The following is a 22,466-nucleotide window of genomic DNA, read 5'->3' as shown; positions in this document are numbered from 1 at the left end:
CATAATCATTCAAATATTTGCAGTTATTATACATTCTCATGGCACTTCTAAACTTTTGTGATAAATACATAGTCTTGTGATCACTAGACCACAGGGGGGAAAAATGCTATCTACTGCAGAAGATCCTCCAGATAACTCTACTTACCACATGAATACACTCCTGACATAATTTCTATTTTCTTTTCTAAGTTGAAATAAACCAGTTAATCAATGAAACCTGACACTCAAATTTGAATGTATGCCACAAAGGCACATGATCAGAAAGCCATATCATTACTCCAAATTGAGGTACAAATCCCAAAAGTTAGACAGCTAATGGAGACCTGGATGTGAGAGCATCAGAAGCAGAAGCATGTATAAATGCCTGGCCATATATACAATAACAACTAGATGTACATCAAGCTGGGGATTGGCCAGTATAGCCCAGGAGAATGGCAGCATGATACAACAGGCCAAGCATCTATCTTATCATAAGAAATGATAATTTATATCACTCATACCATTTTTCCCTCTGATTGACTTGAAGCGACCGTCACAGGTCTAGAGGTCTGGAAGGGGGAGTTCTGAAGTATTTGGGACAAAAATGGCAATATAAAGGGTAAGGACTTGTCATAATTCAATACCCCAAATCTCACCTCCCAACTTAATTTTAATATCAGGGTCCAAGTATATAAACGGTTATAGGGTCCAATTAACCATAGGGTAATCACCAAGCAACACACCAAATCACTGTCCAAATATTCAAAATAGCAATACCTTGTAAGACAGTTGGACTATATTGCTCAAAATTCAATGTAAACAACTGTAATAATCAAATTAGATATGCACACAATGAATTAATGGTACTGTGGAATTAGGACCCAATTTTAATTCCTACCAATGAAATGATTTTTTAAATATATTGATTGGTTTGAGAGGAGAGAGAGAGAGAGAGAGAGAGAGAGAGAGAGAGAGAGAGAGAGAGAAATTTTTTGTTCCACTTTATGTATTCATTGGTTGATTCTTGTATGTTCCCTTAGTGGGGATCGAACCCCCAACCTTCGTGTATAGGGATGATGCTCTAATCAACTGAATTACCTGGCCAGGGCCCAATAAAATTATTTTTAAAAGTTTATTGTCATTTTGTATTTTTAGTTTGTAAATTTAAAAAATAGGTTAAGGTGGTAAAAATAAGAGGAAGAATTTGGCATCTTTAAAAATAATATGTGGACAAGTAGTTGTAAAAGATCAAGATGACAATAAAATGCATCAGATTTTCAAATTTAGCCTGTGTCTTATCAATATATTCAAACGGATTTCTAATAGATAACTGCATCCAAACAACTGGTTTATTTCAAATTGGGTTTTTGGTAGGACGGGACAGGTTTTTGGTTTGGTTCAGTTGCATCAAACTCTATTTTACAATTAAAAAGATTGCCTACCACATGTCCCATTCTATCCCTCTCTGGTTGGTTCTCTGGGTTCTAATTGATAGAAAAGTGAAATTGGCTGACTGCAGTCAGCAAGATGATGATGATTCACTTTCCTTCATTTCCATTGAGAACCCATAAAGAAACAAGAAAGAGCTAAAGATAGATTGTATAAGATTTCAAGCAAGTTGAAAAATTTGGGGAAAAAATTTGAAAGGAAACAGCATGTCACATGAGAATACTGAAGGAGGAAACTTTTACATCAGAAAGTGAAACGGAAGAAAAATATAAAATGATAGTAAAACATAAGAGAAATTTAAGCAGAGGGAACGCACATGGAATATGAAAAGGTCAAAAACTGGAAAAATAAAGTTCATCAAATAAAAAAGGGAAGCGATATCAGACAAAACTTATAAAGTTTAAGTGTTTTACCGTTACTTATGTAATAAAATAGTCACTCTATGACTTTTAAAAAATAATATTATCATGTTCAAATTTTAAAAAAATATTATTTTTGAGTGATGATGGTGGTCATAGTGGTGACAATGATATATATTTTCTAGGTAGAGCCGAGAGAATATTATCACATATAGTAAAGAACAGAAGCTGGGCTCAAACACAAGGCGATTTGAATAATGTCTCTGACTCCAGTGGTAAAATTGGTTAAATCCTATCAGTATCTTAAATTTGTCAATGTCAGTATTTCTTAATGTTCTCTTCTTGCTACTGAGAACATAGAAATAATTAGCTCACATCATTAAGTTCAAGATGTTTACCCAATTTCCATTTCATTCTCATATTGCTTACTTCCTGAATTGAAAAAAAATAGTATAATTTGGCTGTCAATCAAAGATATGGCCTGCTTCTTCGAATTAACTTAATTTGTCATCTCTTCTTTCATTTAATCATACAATAGTCTATTCACTAACCATCATGTTACATAAAAGGAGATTCAATTATTTAATATCTAAATTTATCTCTGGCTTAAGAACCCATGAATCAATTGTGATGGTTCTATCAGAGATGTTTTGTTTGAATGCATTGAAAATTACTGATCTCAGAATGTACATTGTGACTGAGTTCCTCACTAGTGTGGGAAAGATAGTTTATCTTCCAGGTACATATTTCTAGCCACATCTTTTTCTTCTTCCATCTAAAAAAATTTAGTCAGATCTTAAGTATAAAATGCCATTGATCTGAGATCCTGTGCTATTTGAGCACTATAGATATGTGGGTTTTTCTAGAAAATTCTTATTGGTATTTATTGTGGTATATATATATAACCACTAAAGCATACACAATATGTATATCTATCAATATTCCTTCCTGAAGCATGGAATTTGTTTTTTCAATGTCTATAAAATATACTTGTTAAGCCTAAAAATAAGCCATTTCTTAAATTCAAAGAGAAAAACAGGTCAATTTTACCGAGTTGTTTGTTTGTTTGTTTGCTGTTAGTGTATGTGGTTAGCTGATCTGATTAATCCAGATTACAACGTAAAGCCTGAATTATTCAGAAAGATTGTCTTCACTGTCCCAGTCGAGTTGATGATTCTCTGATTAACTTCGAATGACAAAGAATAGGCATAATCAAGCAGGGTCTAGGACTACCTCTTCTATGCAATGGTAAATTAGTATTTTCAATCAAGTTGAAGACTATACAGCCATCAAACATTTTTGTTAAGGTGGACAAAATTATTTTGCCAATATTCTTTCCATCAAAAACTTCAAGTCTGACATTTTGGCACATGGCAATTCTTGATTTATTATAAAATCCTATTATAATAAAGGATTTTTTCATGGCTTACAAAACAAAATAAGCTTACTTACAGTGAATTCCCCAGTGACTGCATCAAACCCCACATGAATCGTATGTTCAAAGTCTGAAGGAAGAGAGATCTCTGGGCGTTCTTTCTCTTTCTTCTTATTGGCTAAAGGCAAAATGTTAACATGCATTTATTTGGGATACAGTTTTGGATCCAAAAGTTGTACAATTAGATTAATCTAAAACAGTTAAAAATTTGAAAGACAGTTGCTTTGAACACAATTTTAACAATATTTAACTACAGAAATTATAATTTTATTTGCAGAAGTGGCTGGCAGTTGGACAAAAGTTATTATGTCTAAAAAATTTAAATTTCCAAAATCCAATCCAAACAAAATCTGCACTCAAACTCATTTATGTCCTCTACCAGTCTAATGATGTAACCACCAGGTATCTAGGTTATTGTGTTTAACTGGCTTTGTTGAATCAAATACTGCTTACTAAAGAATAAATTCATTACACTCAAGTCAAGCCAAGGCTTACCATTAGAAGAAAAAGAATGGAAAAGAAAATTGCTTATGCTATCTATAAAGGTGTTATGAATTGCTTCCATGTTAACCATAGTTAATTGTAAAGTGGCTAGCACATCTTTCATTTACATGTTTACATTATAAAGCATGTCTTAATAGACTCTTGTTCTTCTTTCAATGCGAATAATATTGCAAATCAATAATATTACAAATCTTTATCATTAGAAATGTTTTTAATCATTTACTACCCATAATTTTCCTAGTAAAAAAAATTACTGCTTTTTACTGAATTAATTTTATTTAGTTCTTAGAAACCTCAAACCAGTTCCTTGGTTTAGTCATTCTTTTTATTTTGTTTTGTTTTGTTTTATTTTATTTTATTTTATTTTATTTTATTTTAATTTTATTTTATTCTATTTTGGTTTAGTCGTTCTAGTTTGCAGCTATTTTCCATGTCCCTGTTATATTCTGTCCTATTAGCCATTCAAAATCATTGTCCTCAAGTAGCAGATTTTTTCATAATGACAATTATGAACATGCAATCAATAGATAAGTCAAAAGCCTTTAAAAATACAATCACCGAAGAAATTAACATGGGGACTGTAATGAAATCAGTCCATCTTGAAAGTGATCCCAGAGAAGTTAGTGTGAAAATATTGTAAAATGGTATCTAGTGGCTTCCATAATAGACATATAAGCAGATTTGAGCATGTTTCTCTGGTAAGGCTGAAATTCACCCTCAAAAAATAATACTCACACTCCTAATACTGGGCAAGTCAGTATGAATCCGTATGCTCAATCAACTTCAGATGTGCCAGAGTGGTCAATTTAGAACATCCTGATTCAAATAGATGTTTCCTTGGCCTGAATTTCAGACATTTAATTAACCATAAATGAATTGCTAGTTTTGCGGGTTATACCTAGTATAATTATAAAATTATACTTAGTATAATTTTAAATTCAAAGCCTTTTAGTTTTGAATGTCATTCTTATGGCTTCTTTTCTCTTTCTGCCCTCTCTGACTGATCCACATCGCCAGTCAGGGGACAGAGATATGGGGCAGAAATATGGAAATTCAAGTACTGAGAGGATTAGGATACAGGATTAGGAGCTGGACAAGGGTCACTCAAAGCTTTTGCCTGACCATGGAACACATTTAGGACCCATTTTGAAAAGTACATATGTACCATCTAACTTAACTTCAGTATAGATCTCAATGTTACAGTGAGACTATTTTATTTTTTTAAATATATTTTTATTGATTTTAGAGAAAGAGGAAAGGAGATGGAGAGAGAGAAACATCAATGTGAGAGAAACTGATCAGCTGCCCCCTCATGCCCCTTACTGGGGATCAAGCCAGCAACCAGGGAATGTGCACTGTCCTGAACCTAACTGGCGATCTCTCTGAGCATGGGACGATGCTCAACCAACTGAGTCACACCTGCCTGGGCAGTGAGCATACTTTATTGATGACCGTATCTTAACTGAATAGTGAAGTTTAGAGTTTTCTGTTGGTACTTTCATCTTCTTGAATGTCTGTGGACTATAGCTACCATTTACACTTATTCAACTACCATTTTTACTTGTTCAGAAAGGCACAAATAGAACAACCAACTTTCTGTTCTTGCCACTTCCTTGAAGGTGTGCTAGCTACTCATGTAATCATTTCCTTATTTTTATTTTTCCTGATCTCCCATTCATGTTGGACATGGCTAACCATCTCTCTTTCTACTTCTTTGACAACATGCTCTCAGTCTCCTCCTCCTTCAGTGACAATTCTTTATTTGATTGGCATTGCTTCTCCTTCTGCCTTAGTGCACTCTTTGGCCTTTTACAATCCTTTCTTTACATTCATTTCTCTGGGATGGCATCCACTTCTGGATATCAAGTAATATTACATAATTCCCTATTCTATGGTTGGCAGGGGATACATCCATCTTTTGTGGAACCAGACACTTTATATAATTTAAAAGGAATGCATCCTCTAAGCAAAAAGAATTAAAATTAAAAAAAATATAAAATTACTAGGGCTCCTCCTAGGGGCTTAGAAGAGTCCCAGGCAAGTGAGAAACTCTGAAGAAGAAGCTTTATTTACTTCATAGTAAATCTACGCCTGGTGGTTGGTGATCTTTTGGGGGTCAAAGACCACTCTGAACAATCTGAAGCTATAGAACTTCTGCCCATAAAAATACACTATACATACATACATACATACATACATACACAATTTTGAATGTAATTTTATAAGTTCACAGTTTTCCTGAACTCCAGGTTAAGAGCCCATAGCTTAATCTATAACTACAATTATTATATCAACTTGCATTCATCATCTCTCTTGCCAGAAAATAAGTTCTCCCTATTTCTCCATTAGTTTGGCTGCACATTTGAAGCATATTGATTTAGACATAAATACTCCATTTGATCTGAGCTATGTGAACAGCCTTAATGGTATCTCCCTTGAGGCCGCCTGACTGTCAGTCCCTTACCAGCCTAATCATGCCATTCCCGTTGCTCAAGGGCTAAGCATAAAAGAAACAGGGAGCCAAAACTTGCTCTTTCTCCATTGTCTGTGTTTTAGTGAAATGATACCACTAACCACCCAGATCAGAGAAGGATTAAGGCCTTATACTCCTTCCCCTTTGGGAGGTTCTAAATAATGAAAAGATTAGGATCACCCCTCTCTGACATTTAATTCAAATAAAAACAATACTAAAGCATTAAAAAGTAAAGAAATCTAAAGAGTTCTGATATTACTATAATGATTAAGTCTTTTAAAAACAATATGCCCCAAATCAATGTTCCACATTTTGGGTACCCCTGATTAAGCACATGCTTACTCTGGTTATTGGGTAATCCAGCACTGGCCCAACTGTCCAAACCATAAATTTGGGAGCTTCTTTGATCCTACTTAATTCTGTCTTAGTTTGTCACCAAGTTCTATCTATGTCCCAAACTCATCTTAAACCCATCTTCTTTCTTATCCCCACGAACCATTATTTTGGTCCAACGTACCAGCACTACTCACCTGGTCTTACTCTCTCTAATTTTGCTCCCTGCAATTTATTATGCTGGGCCAGAGTAATCTTTTGAAATATAATAATCTCACTGCATTCTTGCCTTTTTAAAGACACTTAAATGGATTCCCATTACCCATGCTTCTTAGCATGAGATCCAAGGGCCTGCATGATCTGCCTTCATCCCTCTCTATTGTTTATTCTTGCCATGGTCCCCGGTGTCCCATACCCATTTCATGCTCCCTAAACTGCTGGTGTTCTCTTTTTTAAAATTTATTTTTCAATACTGTATTACTTTCAGGTGTATAACATAATGATTAGACATTTATATACCTTACAAAGTGAGGTAAGTCTAGAACCCACTTAGAATAATAATATTTATTGCAATATTATTAACTATATTCCCTATGGTATAATTTACAGCTCCATGACTATTTTTATAACTGGAAATTTGTACTTCTTAATCCCTTTCACTATTTTCATCCATATCCTGCTAGCATTCTCTTACTGACAAGCATTTACACATGCTAGGTTAAGGCCTGGAAATACTTTTTACCATTTCCGATTTGGTTTGTGTAGATAACTTCCATTAGTCTTTGTTCTTGAAGACACCCTCTTGGGCTTCCTCTCCTGTTGCAAGTATGTTCCTGTCTTCAGTCCGCAGACAAAGTTAAATGCCCTTCTCTCATGCTCCCATGGACTATCCCGTGTATACTCTGAGCTTGACATTTATGAACACTAGATGGTTTTTCCTTCTTTATAGACCTATTTCTCTAGCTAAATTTTGACATATTTGACAGCAGCCATTTTATCTTATTCAGGATCACATTCCTGAATGTGAAACCTTCAGGAATTTCTGGAACATTCACCAGGTTTGTGTGCTTCTAAGGTTATCTCATTTAATCACCAAAATCTTATAAGGTAGACCATATTATTATTTTCATAGATGAGGAAATCACTCAGTGAGATTAAACCACATACCCAGGTTATATAGCTGGCAGGTGTCAGAATCAGGATTTTAGAAGAGGTAACAACTGTGGCTATAGAACTGAAGCTCTTAATAGCTTCATTAATTTTTATTCAATCGCATTTTAAAAACTTGACACATTTGAGCCCTAGTCTTCAGTAAATATATAGTGATTGAATTGGAGCTTAGATAAAAACTTTTTTTCTTTTTAGCAACACTAAGATGTTGGTATCTCCTTCAGAAAATTCTGTGAGCATTGGTCATTTCTGTTAAGATTTAGCCTAACCTGAACCTTGGGATAATAAGACTCAGCCTGATCATCTGTGTTGATGATTGTAGAGAGCAGAAGACCAAGTGAGTATTATTTTTGAAAGCATATCATGCATATTCTATTGGAATCTAGAACGAAGGCCACAAATTTCTGACTAGACTACAAACTGCAAAGAGCATTTGGCTTTGGGACCCTCTAGGTCAGCGGTTCTCAACCTGTGGGTCGCGACCTCTTTGGGGGTCGAACGACCCTTTCACAGGGGTTGCCTAAGACCATCGGAAAATACATATATAATTACATATTGTTTTTGTGATTAATCACTATGCTTTAATTATGTTCAATTTGTAACAATGAAATTGGGGGTCACCACAACATGAGGAACTGTATTAAAGGGTCGCGGCATTAGGAAGCTTGAGAACCACTGCTCTAGGTGTACATGAGTTCTGATTTTAACTCCAAGGAACAGCTAATCTTTCTTGTCTCTCATGCTGACACTTTTCTTCATCTTACTACTTTTGAAAGAAAGAAAAGCCCCTCTAGATATCAGTCATCTCCCATATGGTCCACCACAGTGTTCCATACTTCCTCCAGTGGCTAGAGCTTTTTCCAAATTACATATTACAAATATGTAAAATATTTACATATACAAATATTTACAAAATAATTACAAATCCCCCTACACCTTCAACCTCTTATTTTATTTTTTTATCCTCACCCGAGGCTATTTTTCCATTGATTTTTCTAGAGAGTGGAAGAGAGAGGGAAAGACAGAGAGAAATATTGATGTGAGAGAAACACATCGATTGGTTGCCTCCTGCATGTGCCCTGACCAGAGCCCAGGCCAGGATTAGCCTGCAATCTAGGTACGTGCCCTTGACTGGAATGGAACCCAGGCCCCTTTGGTCCGCAGTCTTGATGTTCTGTCCACTAAGCCAAACCTGCCAGAGCTCAACCTGTTCTTTATATGCTCTCTTCACTTCCTGCCTTAAGTTCTCAAATCTCACTGTGCATCATTCTTATCTGGGAAGCTTAAAAAGGGAGAGATGTCAAAATCCCACCCCCAGAGATTCAGATTCAGTTATTATGTGCTAGACCCAAGCACCTTTCATTTTTAAAGCTCCTCAGGTATTTCCATTAAGCAGCTGGGGTTGAAAACAACAACTGTAACCCTTACTATCCAATGAAGCTACCCCTTCCACAGATATTTCTGATAGGTGCTGCTCATTCTTCCCCATCCTAAACCCTTAGGTCTAAGGGGGTGGGAAAGGACAGAATATCCCTATTTTTTACATAATGTGCATTTGAATCAGTACTACTGCACTTGCCCACAAGTCCCCCTCCTTGAGGTTATTCCCACTTAGTTCTCTTGACCAAGTCCCCTTATCCATTGAGGACTTTGCTTTCTAGTCTTCATTCCTGCACTCAATGCTGCCATCACTTTGTGAAATGTAATATATAAATGGATATCTCGTTCACAGTCTTTCCTTTTAACTCCTTGCCTTCCATAAACTCTAATGAACTGGACTACCCTTCCACATATACAATACATTTTCATGACCATCTTTTAAACCAGTGACTCTCAACCAGGGTTGCACATCAGCATGACTTGTACAATTCCATAAAATATCAATGTCTAGGGCCCACCCAGAATCTACTATATCAGGATTCCTGGGTGCAGAACCTGGGCAAATAATATTTTAAGCTCCATACATGATTTTCAGACTGAGTGGAGAATCACAACTACCCCACACCTTTTCATTATCTAGAATAAACCTTTCTCTGAAGTATTCAACCCTGTCATCTCATTCTCTGAGCCCATCTTCCCATCCTGCTAACCTTCTCACTCTCTCAAGCCCTTACTCTATTTTACCTGTTCTTTGATCTCAACAAAACCTCCAGTTCCTGTATGCCTACATTTTTAACCAATTTCTCAGTGTCCTCCTGGTCCAGACTCTATGGCCCATCATTTAAACTGCTATTAAGCCACTGCCCTGGAAATTCTTGCTCTTCGACTTTCTCTTGCAATTGTCCTTCAAAACCATACTCTGACAGAATCCAACCACAAAACCTCCACTGCCATATTAAAGTTACAGAAAGTTGTTGGGGAAAAACCATACAATTATGCATATTGGTGTTCACAGATAACAGTTGGCTCATAAATGGTGCTTGGCAATATTCTTCTTTCCCCTTGCCAATTTCAGTTCCCACTCTTCTTATTGAATATTCCAGAATTTTATCACTCTAGTCAAACTTTTGCTTCACTCTCTTCTCTCTTACTTTCAGCATATGGAATTCCTTCTACCTCTAAGATAAAAATGGAGGCCATTAGTTTTGAGCTCTTTTGACTTCCCTCTCTCTCCCAGTCTTTTCATTTATCTCACATTTCACTGGAAGCAGAGTCCCATCCTTCTGTGTAAGGTTTATCCTTCCACTGGTGTCTAGATACCAGCCCCTCTCACTTCTCTTATTTCTCATTGTATCTTCTATCTCTCCCCTTCTACTGACACTCCTATTTGGCTTAAAAGACATGCTGAGATCTCTTTTGTACTTAAAAATTAAAACCTTCTGTCACCTCACAGCTCTCTCTAACTGTAGTAGTCTCTCAGCCTCTCCTTCTATAAGCACCTTGAAATGGCAATCTAGACTTCCTTAGCCCTCCTTAAACCACTGAGCCCCTGAGGTCACGAAAATGGCTACTTTTCAGTCCTTACCAATAATAACCTCTCAGTCAAAACTGACATTTATGAACATAAACCTCATGAAATTAATTCTTCTATATCTTCTTTCATACAACACTTTTCTAAAGTCTATTCCAATATTTCTGGGTCTTCTATCAACTCTTTAAATAGTATTCCCCAGGAGCTGTCGTAGGTCTTCATCTCTTCTTATTATCACACTTTTCTCCCTTAGGTCACCTCATGTGCTTGTATGGTTTCAATTACTATCTACACTAGTGACTCCCCATATGCACCTTCAACCCTGACCTTTCTGCTGTACCCTGATCCCAAGGAATTAACTGCCTACTGAATACCTCTATTTGGATGTCTTATAGGGCCCTCACTCTAAAAGTAAACTATTCTCCACTGCCTTTCCTCACTTAAAACAAGAACTACAACTCCTCCTGTGTTTTCTACTGCACCATCCTCCAGCTTCCCCTCCTGCTTTCTGAATAGTTGCTTAGTTCTAGTTCTATTAATTCTTCCTCCTAAAGAATTCCCAATGTATTTTCCTCTCCTATTCATAGATGCTGGCCCTTAGCCAGGCCACTGCCATTTCTCACCTGCATGATTCCAACAGTCTGACTTGTCTCCTTCCATCTTTCTTCTCCCAAATGCATTTTTCTCCTGTGACTAAAGTGATATTTTGACACACAAAATGATATAATTTCCCTGCTTCAAATATTTCCCCATTGCCTTCAAAATCAAATTCAAAGCCCTCAGTATGTCATAAATAAGTTCTCCAGGATCCAGTACCTAATTTACTTCCACAGCTCCCTATCCACCCCTCTCCCATTATCACTCTATGCACTAGCTATTCTGAACTATTTGTAATTGTATTCATAAAACCTCAGCTAATAGTGTGACATGCCTACTGCCTTTATAGTGTTCCTTATGTCTGAAATGCCACCCATGTTTTACATGGATAGCTCTATTCTTTCTTTAAGACTCACTTTAGTTCAGTGGCCACCTCCTCCAGGAAACCTTCCTTAATTGCCCCTCTCCTCAACCTCAAGTTTGAATAAATGCCCCTCTTCAGTGCTCACTTCTATTTTATACTCACCATGATAGACTCTAATCATTCATTGACTTGTCTGTATCCCTCACTAGGCTATTAGTTTCTTAAAGGCAGGAACTGATTCACCTATGTACCCCAACATCTATTTAGAACAGTACCTGATTCAATAAATATTTAATGAATAAGCAAATGAACAAATGAATGGGTAAATTATCTTCAGTATATGAAATGAGACCCAATACATGGAGACAGGCCATGCTTACTTGCCATTATGTGTTGGTGGATGAGGAGACAATGATCCAGTTTCTCAAAGAAGGCTTGGGGGTGGGAGGATATATTTTAGAGTGGTTGTTATAGTTGAAGTTGTTGTTGATGGCATTATTGCTGTTTTTCTCCAACAGTGGGGATGACTCTGTACTCATCAGGCACATCTCTTCCCGGGTGCCACTTTGGGGTCAAAACCATATATTGGCAACACAGATGGGCAGGGTTCAAGGTACAGCAAAACAATAATTCTCCCCAAGATGAAATCCCTGGATTATGCTATACTTGTCTTCTGAAAGCATTTTAGAAAACTGTCACCTGAGTCTTCCTTGTTGTAGGACTTCCACTTGTCATCTTTCCCTAAAATTTCTAGAAGTTTTGTTGGGCCTTCTTATTGAATGTCATATTGGTCACATCCAGAATTATTTTTTAAGAAAACTTTCTAGCTCTTTGAAAACAGAGCATGCGAGAAAAGAGCAGGAATGACAGAGGACAGACATAGAGAAATGCTTTCCCACATAATTTAGCCTGAAAACACAGAACAATGATAATTTTTTAAAAATAAATTGGAAGCATGCAAACCCACAGTATATGGCATAATTTAAAAAGTGACATTTATACACAAAGCTAAAAGCAAAATATTATATAGAACATTTTTGAAATACAGAAATAATTTTTTGAAAGAAAAAAAGCACAGATGCTGCCTAGTTCTAAGAAGCAAGCATTTCACAACCTTAGCTCTAACGACCAAGCTCCCTCCTGCTACTGTTCTAGATTCCTTTCCTTTGAATCAGTCACTGGTCAGTTAACAAGTATACAAAGAATTGAGAATCAGTATAGTGACAGATTAGGCTGAATAACTCATTAGGAATTCAATATTATAAACTTGTGATCTAACTGGAGAAATAAGCTGAGCAAATAAAAAATAGAAATTTATAATACCAGATCAAAGAAAATAAGGTGCTAATATGGGAAGAATAGAGTATAAATGCTGTAGCATGTCAAAAAGAGATCATAGAAACTTGTGGGGACAGTGAGTGCTTACTGATGGAGGTAAGATGAGAGAGAAATGTGTATAGCATATTGATGAGGAACTGAGAAGACAGAATGGTGAATAGATAGGGTATGGCCTTGGGAATCAGCAAGGAAGATGCAATTGAAGATAGCAATGGAGAATTTACTGGGAACGTTTTTTGAACAGATGGATGATATGATAGAAAAGGTGTTTTCTCAAAGACAAGCCAGGTAGCTATGTACTTCTAGGTACACATAGCAGGCTTCAAAATGGTTGCTATCATGCAGGCTGAGGAGAAAAATAAATGGAATGGGGAGAACCTATCTGCCACTAACTTTGTTGCCTCTAAGATCACCTACTGGGCATTTCCTGTAAACAGGGAATGTCTGATTCCTGCAACTAGATTGAAAACTACCTTAGGACAAGGAAGCTTGTCTTATCTGTAGTATCCCTGACAACACTCAGCACAAAGCTAGGCACATAAAAAGCAGGCAAAAATCCTTTCTGAGTGAATTATAAAACATGCTCCAGGTTAGCCTATATTAACATCCACTTTTATTATATCTGATTTTTAAACTGAGATAGCTATTAAACTAGATCTGCTCAAATTCAGCATGCAGCTCTGATTTATGCACTGGCTGGTGGCACATAGGTTTCTAACCAATGATCTTCCATGAAGTCTTTTGAGGTAAAGGAGGTCTATTAAAATATTTTGTTAGAAGATTTGTGCTGGAGTTGCTGATGTTGAAGCTCTCTTGGGAGGTGCCCTTTTCCCTACCTTGATACTAAAATCCCTTCCCCCTCTCCTCCCTATTTTTTCTCACTCCCCATGCTGATGTGCAATCTATACTGTGTTATATGTTCCTGAAGCCAAACCACTTGTGCAGATATAGGGGCCATTTCTAGCAGGGGAAGTGAGAAAGGCTGGTTAGATATCTGTCATATTAAATGCCTGTTTATCATCTCAGTATTCCTGGACTTTGCTTGGGGAAAGTCATTTTGGAAGGATATAGAAGTATTTTAATGGGTGATCCATTCCTATGGGTGGCAACCACCACTTTTCCTAATAAATGATATTAGTGACTTGGTGACTCTTTAGCTGAGTGATAGGTACTTTCAGTGGCTTATTAATTTCTTTAATTCACTAAGAGGCTGCTAGTCAATGCCTCACAAGGATCTTTTACAAAATGTTGCCCTTGTGGCCTTTAAGAATTAAGATGTCTTAGTGTTTACTTAACTACCAGAAAAGTAAATTAAGTAAGCACTGGAGTTGTTTTGTTCCACCCTCTGACTTGTGGGTCACAGAGCACATAGTGCCATAACCCCCAAAAGGAAGCTTTCTGAAGTGTTATACTTGGGAATAAATAAGTACCTGAGAACAGTTAGAATATTCTGTTTGGGGCACATTATGAGAAGGAATCTAAAGGAATTTATTACCACCTGGATTCATGAAATGTATATTTTCTCTTACATAGGGAGAGATTAATTTTCTAGTTTTACTCTATTTTTTGGTAAAAATGTTATTTTGTGGGTCTTCAAATTTATTTTTCCAAATGGAAATACTACAAACTATATGTGATAATTACAGTGGAAAGTTAGACATAAAAACATAGTTTATTCTTGGCTTGAGGTATTTAAAGAAATTGACATTGCAAGGTGGGTAAAAGATGTAAGAAGAAGTTCTACATAACAATATATTTCTGGTTTAAATCTAGCATCTTGAGCAAAATATATACTGCTATTGATCAGATAAGGGAAAACGGGCCCTAATCTTTAAATACTGAATTATGAATGAATCTAAGGGGAAGGATGAGAGCTGACTGTCATATTCTGATATAGTTTTTAAATATTTTAATCATAAGAGCATCAGATACCTTTGTAATAGAAAAATATTTCAAAGCCCCCAAAATAACACAGGAATGGGGGGGGTTAACAATTTTTTTTACAAAGGCTGTTACTTTCTGCTAGCAAGTTAAGCCCTCTGGAGGAGTAACATGGAAAGACGAAAGTATGACTACTGTTGTAGTGGCTGATTGAGAAAATGGGTTAGATTCACCAAGGTTTCACCTACCTCTGTAAAGATATCATTTTTATATAATGCATGGACTAAAACCTATTTTCAAAACAAGTTAGGTCACTCCTATTTTATGGCAAGCTGTGTAGTGTTCAACCACCACTGGACTGGGATTTAGGGATCTAAATTTTAGGTCTGCCTTGCTTTGTAGTTAGTAATATGGCAGGTTTGTGGAAGTCATTTAACCTCTCTAAACTCCTTCCTTCTGTAACATTGGGCTAATCCTTGCCTCCATCATAAGGAGGTTTGAAAGGGGTAATTGATATAAAAACACTTTCAACATTGGAATATTCCTGTAACTGCCATCCAAAATACATCATCTCATTAACAATATACTTAGTAACAGGGTGTCTGAGTTTGCTGGAGAACTAAGTAATCTGACACTTTTATAATATAGCACTTCCATGCTATGAATGAAGTCCTTAGAAATATAACTGCTGGGCTGAAAGAGGATTAAACTGGGATGTTTTAAACATTCACTGCCCTTATAATATCTTACATTATATTAGCAAATCTCAGGTGTATATAGCTGGGAAGGCCCATGGCGGAAGTTTCATTCTCTCGCCCTCAGGTAGGAGGACCTGCTAAAGCCATGAGAGACCTAATAGAGAACCTTGGTAATCATAGTATCCAATCAGCACATCTGGAACTTCTTTATGTCTAGTTTCATTCTTTCTGGTGAAATTGGGAGCCCATTTCCTCCTGCCAGGTCTTTAGTGGCTATGGTAAACAATATACCTCCTCCATAAGATAGCAGCCTTTCATGTATAGAAAAATAGTCAAAATGGAACCTGATTCTGCAAGATCACCTACAAGCCCAATTCATAGTCTTAGTGTTCCATGAGGATGATGGAGGAAAGGAAATGATGGCCCTATGCTAGCCCTTCTAGTGACCCCCACTCACATGTGCTGACAGCCATCACCTCCAATGGTATTATCTTCAAAGATATTCAGCAACAGTGATCATTCTGACAAATCATTAAGAAGTTGATTTTACACCTATCTCCTTCCAGAAAACACACACTGGTCTCACTCTCATTTATACCCAATTCACACGTGAAACAGTTTCAATGGAAAATGTTTGAAAACAAAAAGCAAATATGAGGCAATGTCCTAAACCAGACACAATCTGATCATGTGGATAATTATGCATGGCACAAGTTAGAGAGGAAAAAAATGGAGCCTCATTTGCTTTAAGCAGGAAAGTAACTTTATATCCTTTAGCTAGCATTTTCTCCTTTCAATACTTCATTTTAATTTTTGGTACAACTCTTTTCTGTCTTCTCCCTTCTCATCTATCTCCTGTATCTTCTCCACTTCTTAATCTCCCTCTCAAACATTATTTCTTCTCTCAATTTATTTCTCCCTATAACTTACTTCCTTTAGTGCATATATCTCCCAATCCTGCCTTCCATACTTGTCTTGAATTTGACTGCTAGTTTTAGTGGGCTACCATATTCGTGCCCAATTTTCCTGTTTATTGGCCTTGAAATAGAAGCACAGGCCCTAGTAGATAGAGTGCATCATTATCCCACCTTATTCCCATTTCAACCATAGAGGACTTATAAGCATAAAGGAGTTATACAGGAGGTTCTTCTCCTGAGGCACAGCACTGACCCTGGACAAGCAAGATGTCATGTCCTTCAGGCTTTCCAAAAGGTAGAGCAATGATCTCCAAAGAGCACTCTTTTCTGAGCTGTACAGGATACTTTGGAGAACCAAGAGGAATGTAAACATCATTCAGGATGCAGCAGTCTCTGACATCTGGCATTCTGATAACAGAACCCACGATTAATAGAGATTCCCATTGATTATTAGTGTAATGATCATAACTTTGAGCTACTGCAAGATCCCAAAGGATCTTCAGCATCACTGAAGAAAGATTGCATACTTTTCAGTCTAGTTATCACACTAAGTATTTTTTATTGTGCATTAATTAGGTGAAAATTAGTAACGTGCATTGACCAAAACATTTGATTAACAAGACCATAAAGGATAACTGAGAGTCTTCTTTAACATAATTTTTGCACAGTAATGCTTTCTGCTTTATAGCATATATAGAAAATAGCATACTCTAAGAATTAGAGCAAACTATACAATAACAAACTATATGGCACTTTAAAAACTTTTCACATATATGAGCACACTCATTTAGAGCCTCAACTTTCTCAAGTAAGCAGTATGCAAGCCTGTAAAGCAGGGGTAGGGAACGCCTGGCCTGCAGGCCATATAAGACTCACAAAATCATTTGGACTGGCCCTGCCAAGGCATTAGAAGTGAGTTAATTAAATGTTTGACCAACTATAGCAGGCTTACTTTTAAGTAATTTTGTATGGCCCTCAAATCTATAATAACGAAAGCGTAATATGCTAATTAGACCAGACAACCGAACGACTTTCTGGACTTCTGGAAGGACGAAGCCGGGACTGCGAGGGCCAAGGCAAGCCTCGCAGCTGCGAGGGCTGAGCCCCTTGCATAAATTTCGTGCATCGGGCCTCTAGTGATATTATAAATATCCAAATGGCCCTTGGCAAACAAAAGGTTCCCCACCCCTGCTGTTAAGTATACACGCTAAATGAGAATCTAACCCACAAAACACCTGAATTAAATGTTAGCACACCTCTATGATGAAGAATATTTTCTTGCCATCATTTTATAAAAAACATGAAAAAGTTTTCTTTGTTTCTACTGAGTGGTGATAATAAAAAAAAATTCCGTTTTTGAAAGTGAGAAAAGTTTCAAAGCACACTACCATATATTCTTAAGGGGAAATGAAAGCCACTGCTGATTTCTAGATGCTAAGAATGTAGTTTCTTATTCCCACATATTCCCTTTGTTCTATTGCAAGGGAGTGTTATAGAATAGAAAAATCATAGGGTCTGGGAGACTTATGGCTTCCATCATTTGCTATGTGATGCTAGGCCAGTGATGGCGAACCTATGACATGCGTGTCAGAGGTGACACCCGAACTCATTTTTTGGGTTGATTTTTCTTTGTTAAATGGCATTTAAATATATAAAATAAATATCAAAAATATGTCTTTGTTTTACTATGGTTGCAAATATCAAAAAATTTCTATAATTGACATGGCACCAGAGTTAAGTTAGGGTTTTTCAAAATGCTGACACGTCGAGCTCAAAAGGTTCGCCATCACTGTGCTAGGCTGTCTAATTAAGCACTTGGAACTTAAATGCCTCATATGTAAAAAGGGGATAATATAGAATGGTTGTATGGATTGAAAGACTCAATACATGTATAGTGCATGAAATACAGCTTAGCATACAGGAACTCATGGTAGATCAGTCAGTAAATGGTAGATCACTTCTTATTTGTCTTGATTTTATTTATATCCAACTATCTTCTAATATTCCTCTAGGAAAAGGGGCCTTTACTTCATTCCCAGGCTCACCAGCTTCCAAATATCTCTGGATTTCCACAAACAAAATGTACATAAACTGTGCTCTCTAAGGACATAGCCCTTCACACAGTATTGCATATCCTCTGAAACACACCTGATGCTCAAGTGCAGCACAGGACTGCTATGCATGCTTCAGAAGACACAGATATCACACAGAATATATCACCTGCAAATGCAGCCTCACCTGCTTCTTTCCCATATGTTCTTCCAATTTTCAAGTCCTTAACACTGATTTTTTTTAGAGGTACTATGCCATTTTCAGAGTCCTGGCAGATTCATTTACCTCACTGCCTTTGTAATTTTCTCATGTATTTATTTATTTTTTCATTCATGTATTTATTCCCCACCTTGTTCCAAAATGGCTATCAGGTGGCTTACAAGAATACACAAAATACAAATGATAGTATAAATTCAAAGTAGATAAGAAAGTAAAAGGGGGGGGCGGGGAGATAGAAACAGCCCTGCCTGTGTGGCTCAGTGGATTGAGCACTGTCCCACGCACCAGGAGGTCAAGGTCATGATTTGATTCCCAGTCAGGGCATATGCCCAGGTCGCAGGATTAATCCCCAGTAGGGGGTGTTCATCAGGCAGCCAAGTGATTATTCTCTCATCATTGATGTTTCTATCTCTGTCTCTCTTTCCCTTCCTCTCTCTGAAATCAATAAAAACATTTTTTAAAATCTTAAAAAATGATAGGAACATAAAATGGAGCCTGGAAGAAAGCTAATACAAAGCACATACACACCATAGAGTCCCCATGGCAAGTGCTATGCATGGGCCACATATTTGGCTCCAAGCTTTCTAGTAGCCAACAGAGGAGAAACCTAGTAAATGGTTTCTAGAAACCAACAAAAAAGAAGTAGTCTCACACTTCACAGGGTACATAAAATAAAAACAAAACCACTTGTTAAGGATGTTCTTTTCCTGATCTAAGTTCTGAAAACTTTCCTATAGTGAAGTATCATAAAATGGTGGTAAATTATCTCTCCAAAGTTGCTCTAACATCATGATTCAGCTTTTGGAATAGTCTCCAACAAAGATAGTCACTCTTGAAATTACATCTACTACTACTTTTTTTTTCTACCTATTTCTTGAAATTCCATTTGTTCAATGAAATGTAGTTAAAGAGACTTCTTAAAACAAAACAAAATAAAACAAACAAAAACATCTTTCACCAAAGCAAGTATTTTCATTTAATTAAAGAAGTAGACATTGTGACATTATTTATATCAAAAATTTAGAAAGTTCCCCAAATATCCAATGAAAGAAAATTATTAAATAAACCATGATGCCACTATTGCCAATATATGATGAAATATTATACACTTCAAAAATAATATTATGAAAACTTTTTAAAATGTAGGAAAATATTCATGATAAAAAATGTAAGTGAAAAAGCAGGATATAAAATTATATATTATGATCGCAACTATGTAAAAATATCCCCATATATAGCCATAAAAAGTCTGAAAAGAAATCCACCAAAATGTTAACATTGTTTCTGAGATCTGTGAATTTGGGTGATTTCTTTTCTATTTGCTTGTGTTTATTTTCCAAAGTTTTTGATATTGATGAAAAACTTCTCTCTAATTAGGAAGAAGAACTAGGAAGAAAATACCAACCTAATCAGTTGTCACTGGTCTATGGAGTTATGGGCAGTTTCAATTTTTCAATTTTCTATAACTGACATATAAATTCTAGTCAGGAACAAAGTTATTTAAAGAAACAAGAATCCTAAAATCTAGCTTTTTGGTTGTTTGTAAGGGCCAGAATGATGCAAATCTAATACACCTCACAATCATTAAGCACTTAATAATTATAAAATTTATTTTACATTTTAATAATTAATAAATTTATTTATTTATTTTACATTTTAATAATTAATAAATTTATTTATTTTTAATATTATTAAATTTATTTGTAAAAGCATCCTGATATTTATAATTATATTTCATTATCAACAATATCTTGTTAGATAAGTTAGATATTACTCTTCTCATTTAACAGGTGATGAAATTGAGGCTCAGAGAAACTAAGTGACTAGCTCAAAGTCACAATAATCAGTGACACAGTTAGACTTAAACCCAGGCCTCCAGAGTCCAAGTCCAGTGTTCTTTCTATTCATTCAAGACTGACAGTGGTGTAACCTAATCAGTCACTGAGAGGCAGAAACATAGAAACAGTAACCACTCCCTACCTATAAAGATGCTATTCTTGAATGACCCCCAAAGTAGGGGAGTTCAGCTGATGAAATTATGATTTTAGGAGGTTAAAAAAAAAGAGTAAGAAAAGTGAGGTTACATGTGAATTTTGAAAGCCCTCATAAATACTTTTTTGCACAATAAAATAAAACAATAACAACAGTACATTATATAAAAAGAATGAAAGTTTACATAGCTTAAATTAGTAAAAATGACAGGTTCTACATAGTTTCCATTTTAGATACTGAAATGATTTCCAAAGATAATGAAGATGTACCACTCATTATGGCAGTGGAAAATGGGAGTGACAGTGAAGCAATGAACAGAACTGGACTATTTCAAAATCATGGCTCTCCAAACTCTCAGAGTCATCTAAATCCAACCCTAAAATTGTAATGATTTGCTTGTGATTTTAGCCCTATCAAGCAAGTGAATTTAAGTGGTACAATCTCAAGTCTTTTTAAAAGACACCTTAGCACTTTGATATAGAATTCAAATTAAATCATTCAAGCTTTTCTGAAGTCAGATTATCAATTGTCCAACACTGGTATATAAATGGCACTACTTGATGATTTAGGCTCTTGCTTTCTTTCCATTATGGTGTTGTCAAAAGACTCTTAGAATCTCCTTATAGAGTTCAAGTAAAGCATTCAACCTTCATCTGAATGCAGCTTATCAGCTTTCCAGCACTGGTATTTGATTATTTAAGTCCCGCTGAAGATGGTTTCTGTCCAATGTGACATATTTTTAGGCAGCAGAATACCTCTTTATATAATTCTGCTAAATTATTCAAGCTTTGAAGAGGTAAGGTTTGACATGTAAAGGTATCAATTTTCCCTACTTTCTTGGGGAGTTGTTAATCTTGTTCTAAAATATTTGCTTCTGTTGCTGCAGTTCCATAGATCCTAAGTATGTTCATCATCACTTATGCTAATCATCTCTGGGGTATTGGAATTTTTCTGAAAGTCATCTTCTAGCAGCATCGCATCATTTGGGTTAGTGTCAACAGGTTCAGATTCAACTTTAGCCAATGACTGCTTGTGTCAAATGTTCATCTGCACCCATAGGTTCTTCTTGATCCAAATATTTTTTTCAGATGGGACTGCTGAAAGATATTCCACCATATCTAGCCAAATTTTCCCTCAGGTTGTATTAATTAAAGGCCCTGTTAAACTATCAAATTTCTCTTTTATTAAGAATATAGCATTAGTGATGGTGTAGGGATCCAATGCACTAGGATCTTCAGACAGAGGAAAGTTTGTGAAATTTTGAACAACAAAGTTATATTATTAACTTGGCATTAAGTCTTCTTGAACGACTGGATTAAACACTGATCTAAGGCCTCAAGGATCTGAGACATGAGAGTAGTTATCAAATCAACCTTAACATTAGGATGCACATTGGCAAGTACATCTGAGGTTCTGAAAGGACTGTGAAAAATCAGTAGGACTTTGAATTCAAGATTTTTTAAAAAATAGTCTTGAACTTCCACAAGAAATTACTTGTCAAACAATTCCTTATAGAGAGAAGGAGTCATCCTGGCTTTTCTGTTTGCATGAAAATGCATCGGAAACTTGGCTAGGCTTTTTCTATTGGGAAGATTTGGGCATAGTTTCATGTAGAGTAGTAATGATTTCACTATGAGGTCACCTGAAGTAGTGGCACAAACCACAAATGTAAGCCTTCCTATTTTTGCTGACCTCATACTAGCATCAGTTGGCTCCTACTCTTCAAAAGGGCAAATGAGATTGTTCAAGGGTTTGCAAAACATGGTGGTCTCAAGAGCACAGATTTGCACAGAAA

General features: G+C 36.2%; 1 protein-coding gene across 5 annotated transcripts in view; it reads right to left on the bottom strand.

The window, feature by feature from the left end:
• PAK3 (p21 (RAC1) activated kinase 3) overlaps positions 1–22,466 on the bottom strand; it is a 367,784-nt gene that overhangs the window by 95,983 nt on the left and 249,335 nt on the right. For 4 of the 5 annotated variants that reach the window (XM_081115367.1, XM_081115365.1, XM_081115364.1 and 1 more), the window contains one exon: positions 3,240–3,340. In XM_081115367.1, the coding sequence (XP_080971493.1) occupies positions 3,240–3,340 (101 nt within the window). Of the gene's footprint in view, positions 1–500; positions 564–3,239; positions 3,341–22,466 lie in introns of all 5 variants that reach the window. The other variant, XM_081115363.1, reaches the window with a different exon arrangement.

The sequence above is a fragment of the Myotis nattereri genome (genome assembly GCF_964212035.1).
Source record: "Myotis nattereri genome assembly, chromosome: X".
In the NCBI taxonomy this organism is placed as follows: Eukaryota; Metazoa; Chordata; class Mammalia; order Chiroptera; family Vespertilionidae; genus Myotis; species Myotis nattereri.
This window is presented reverse-complemented; position numbering and strand designations above follow the sequence as displayed.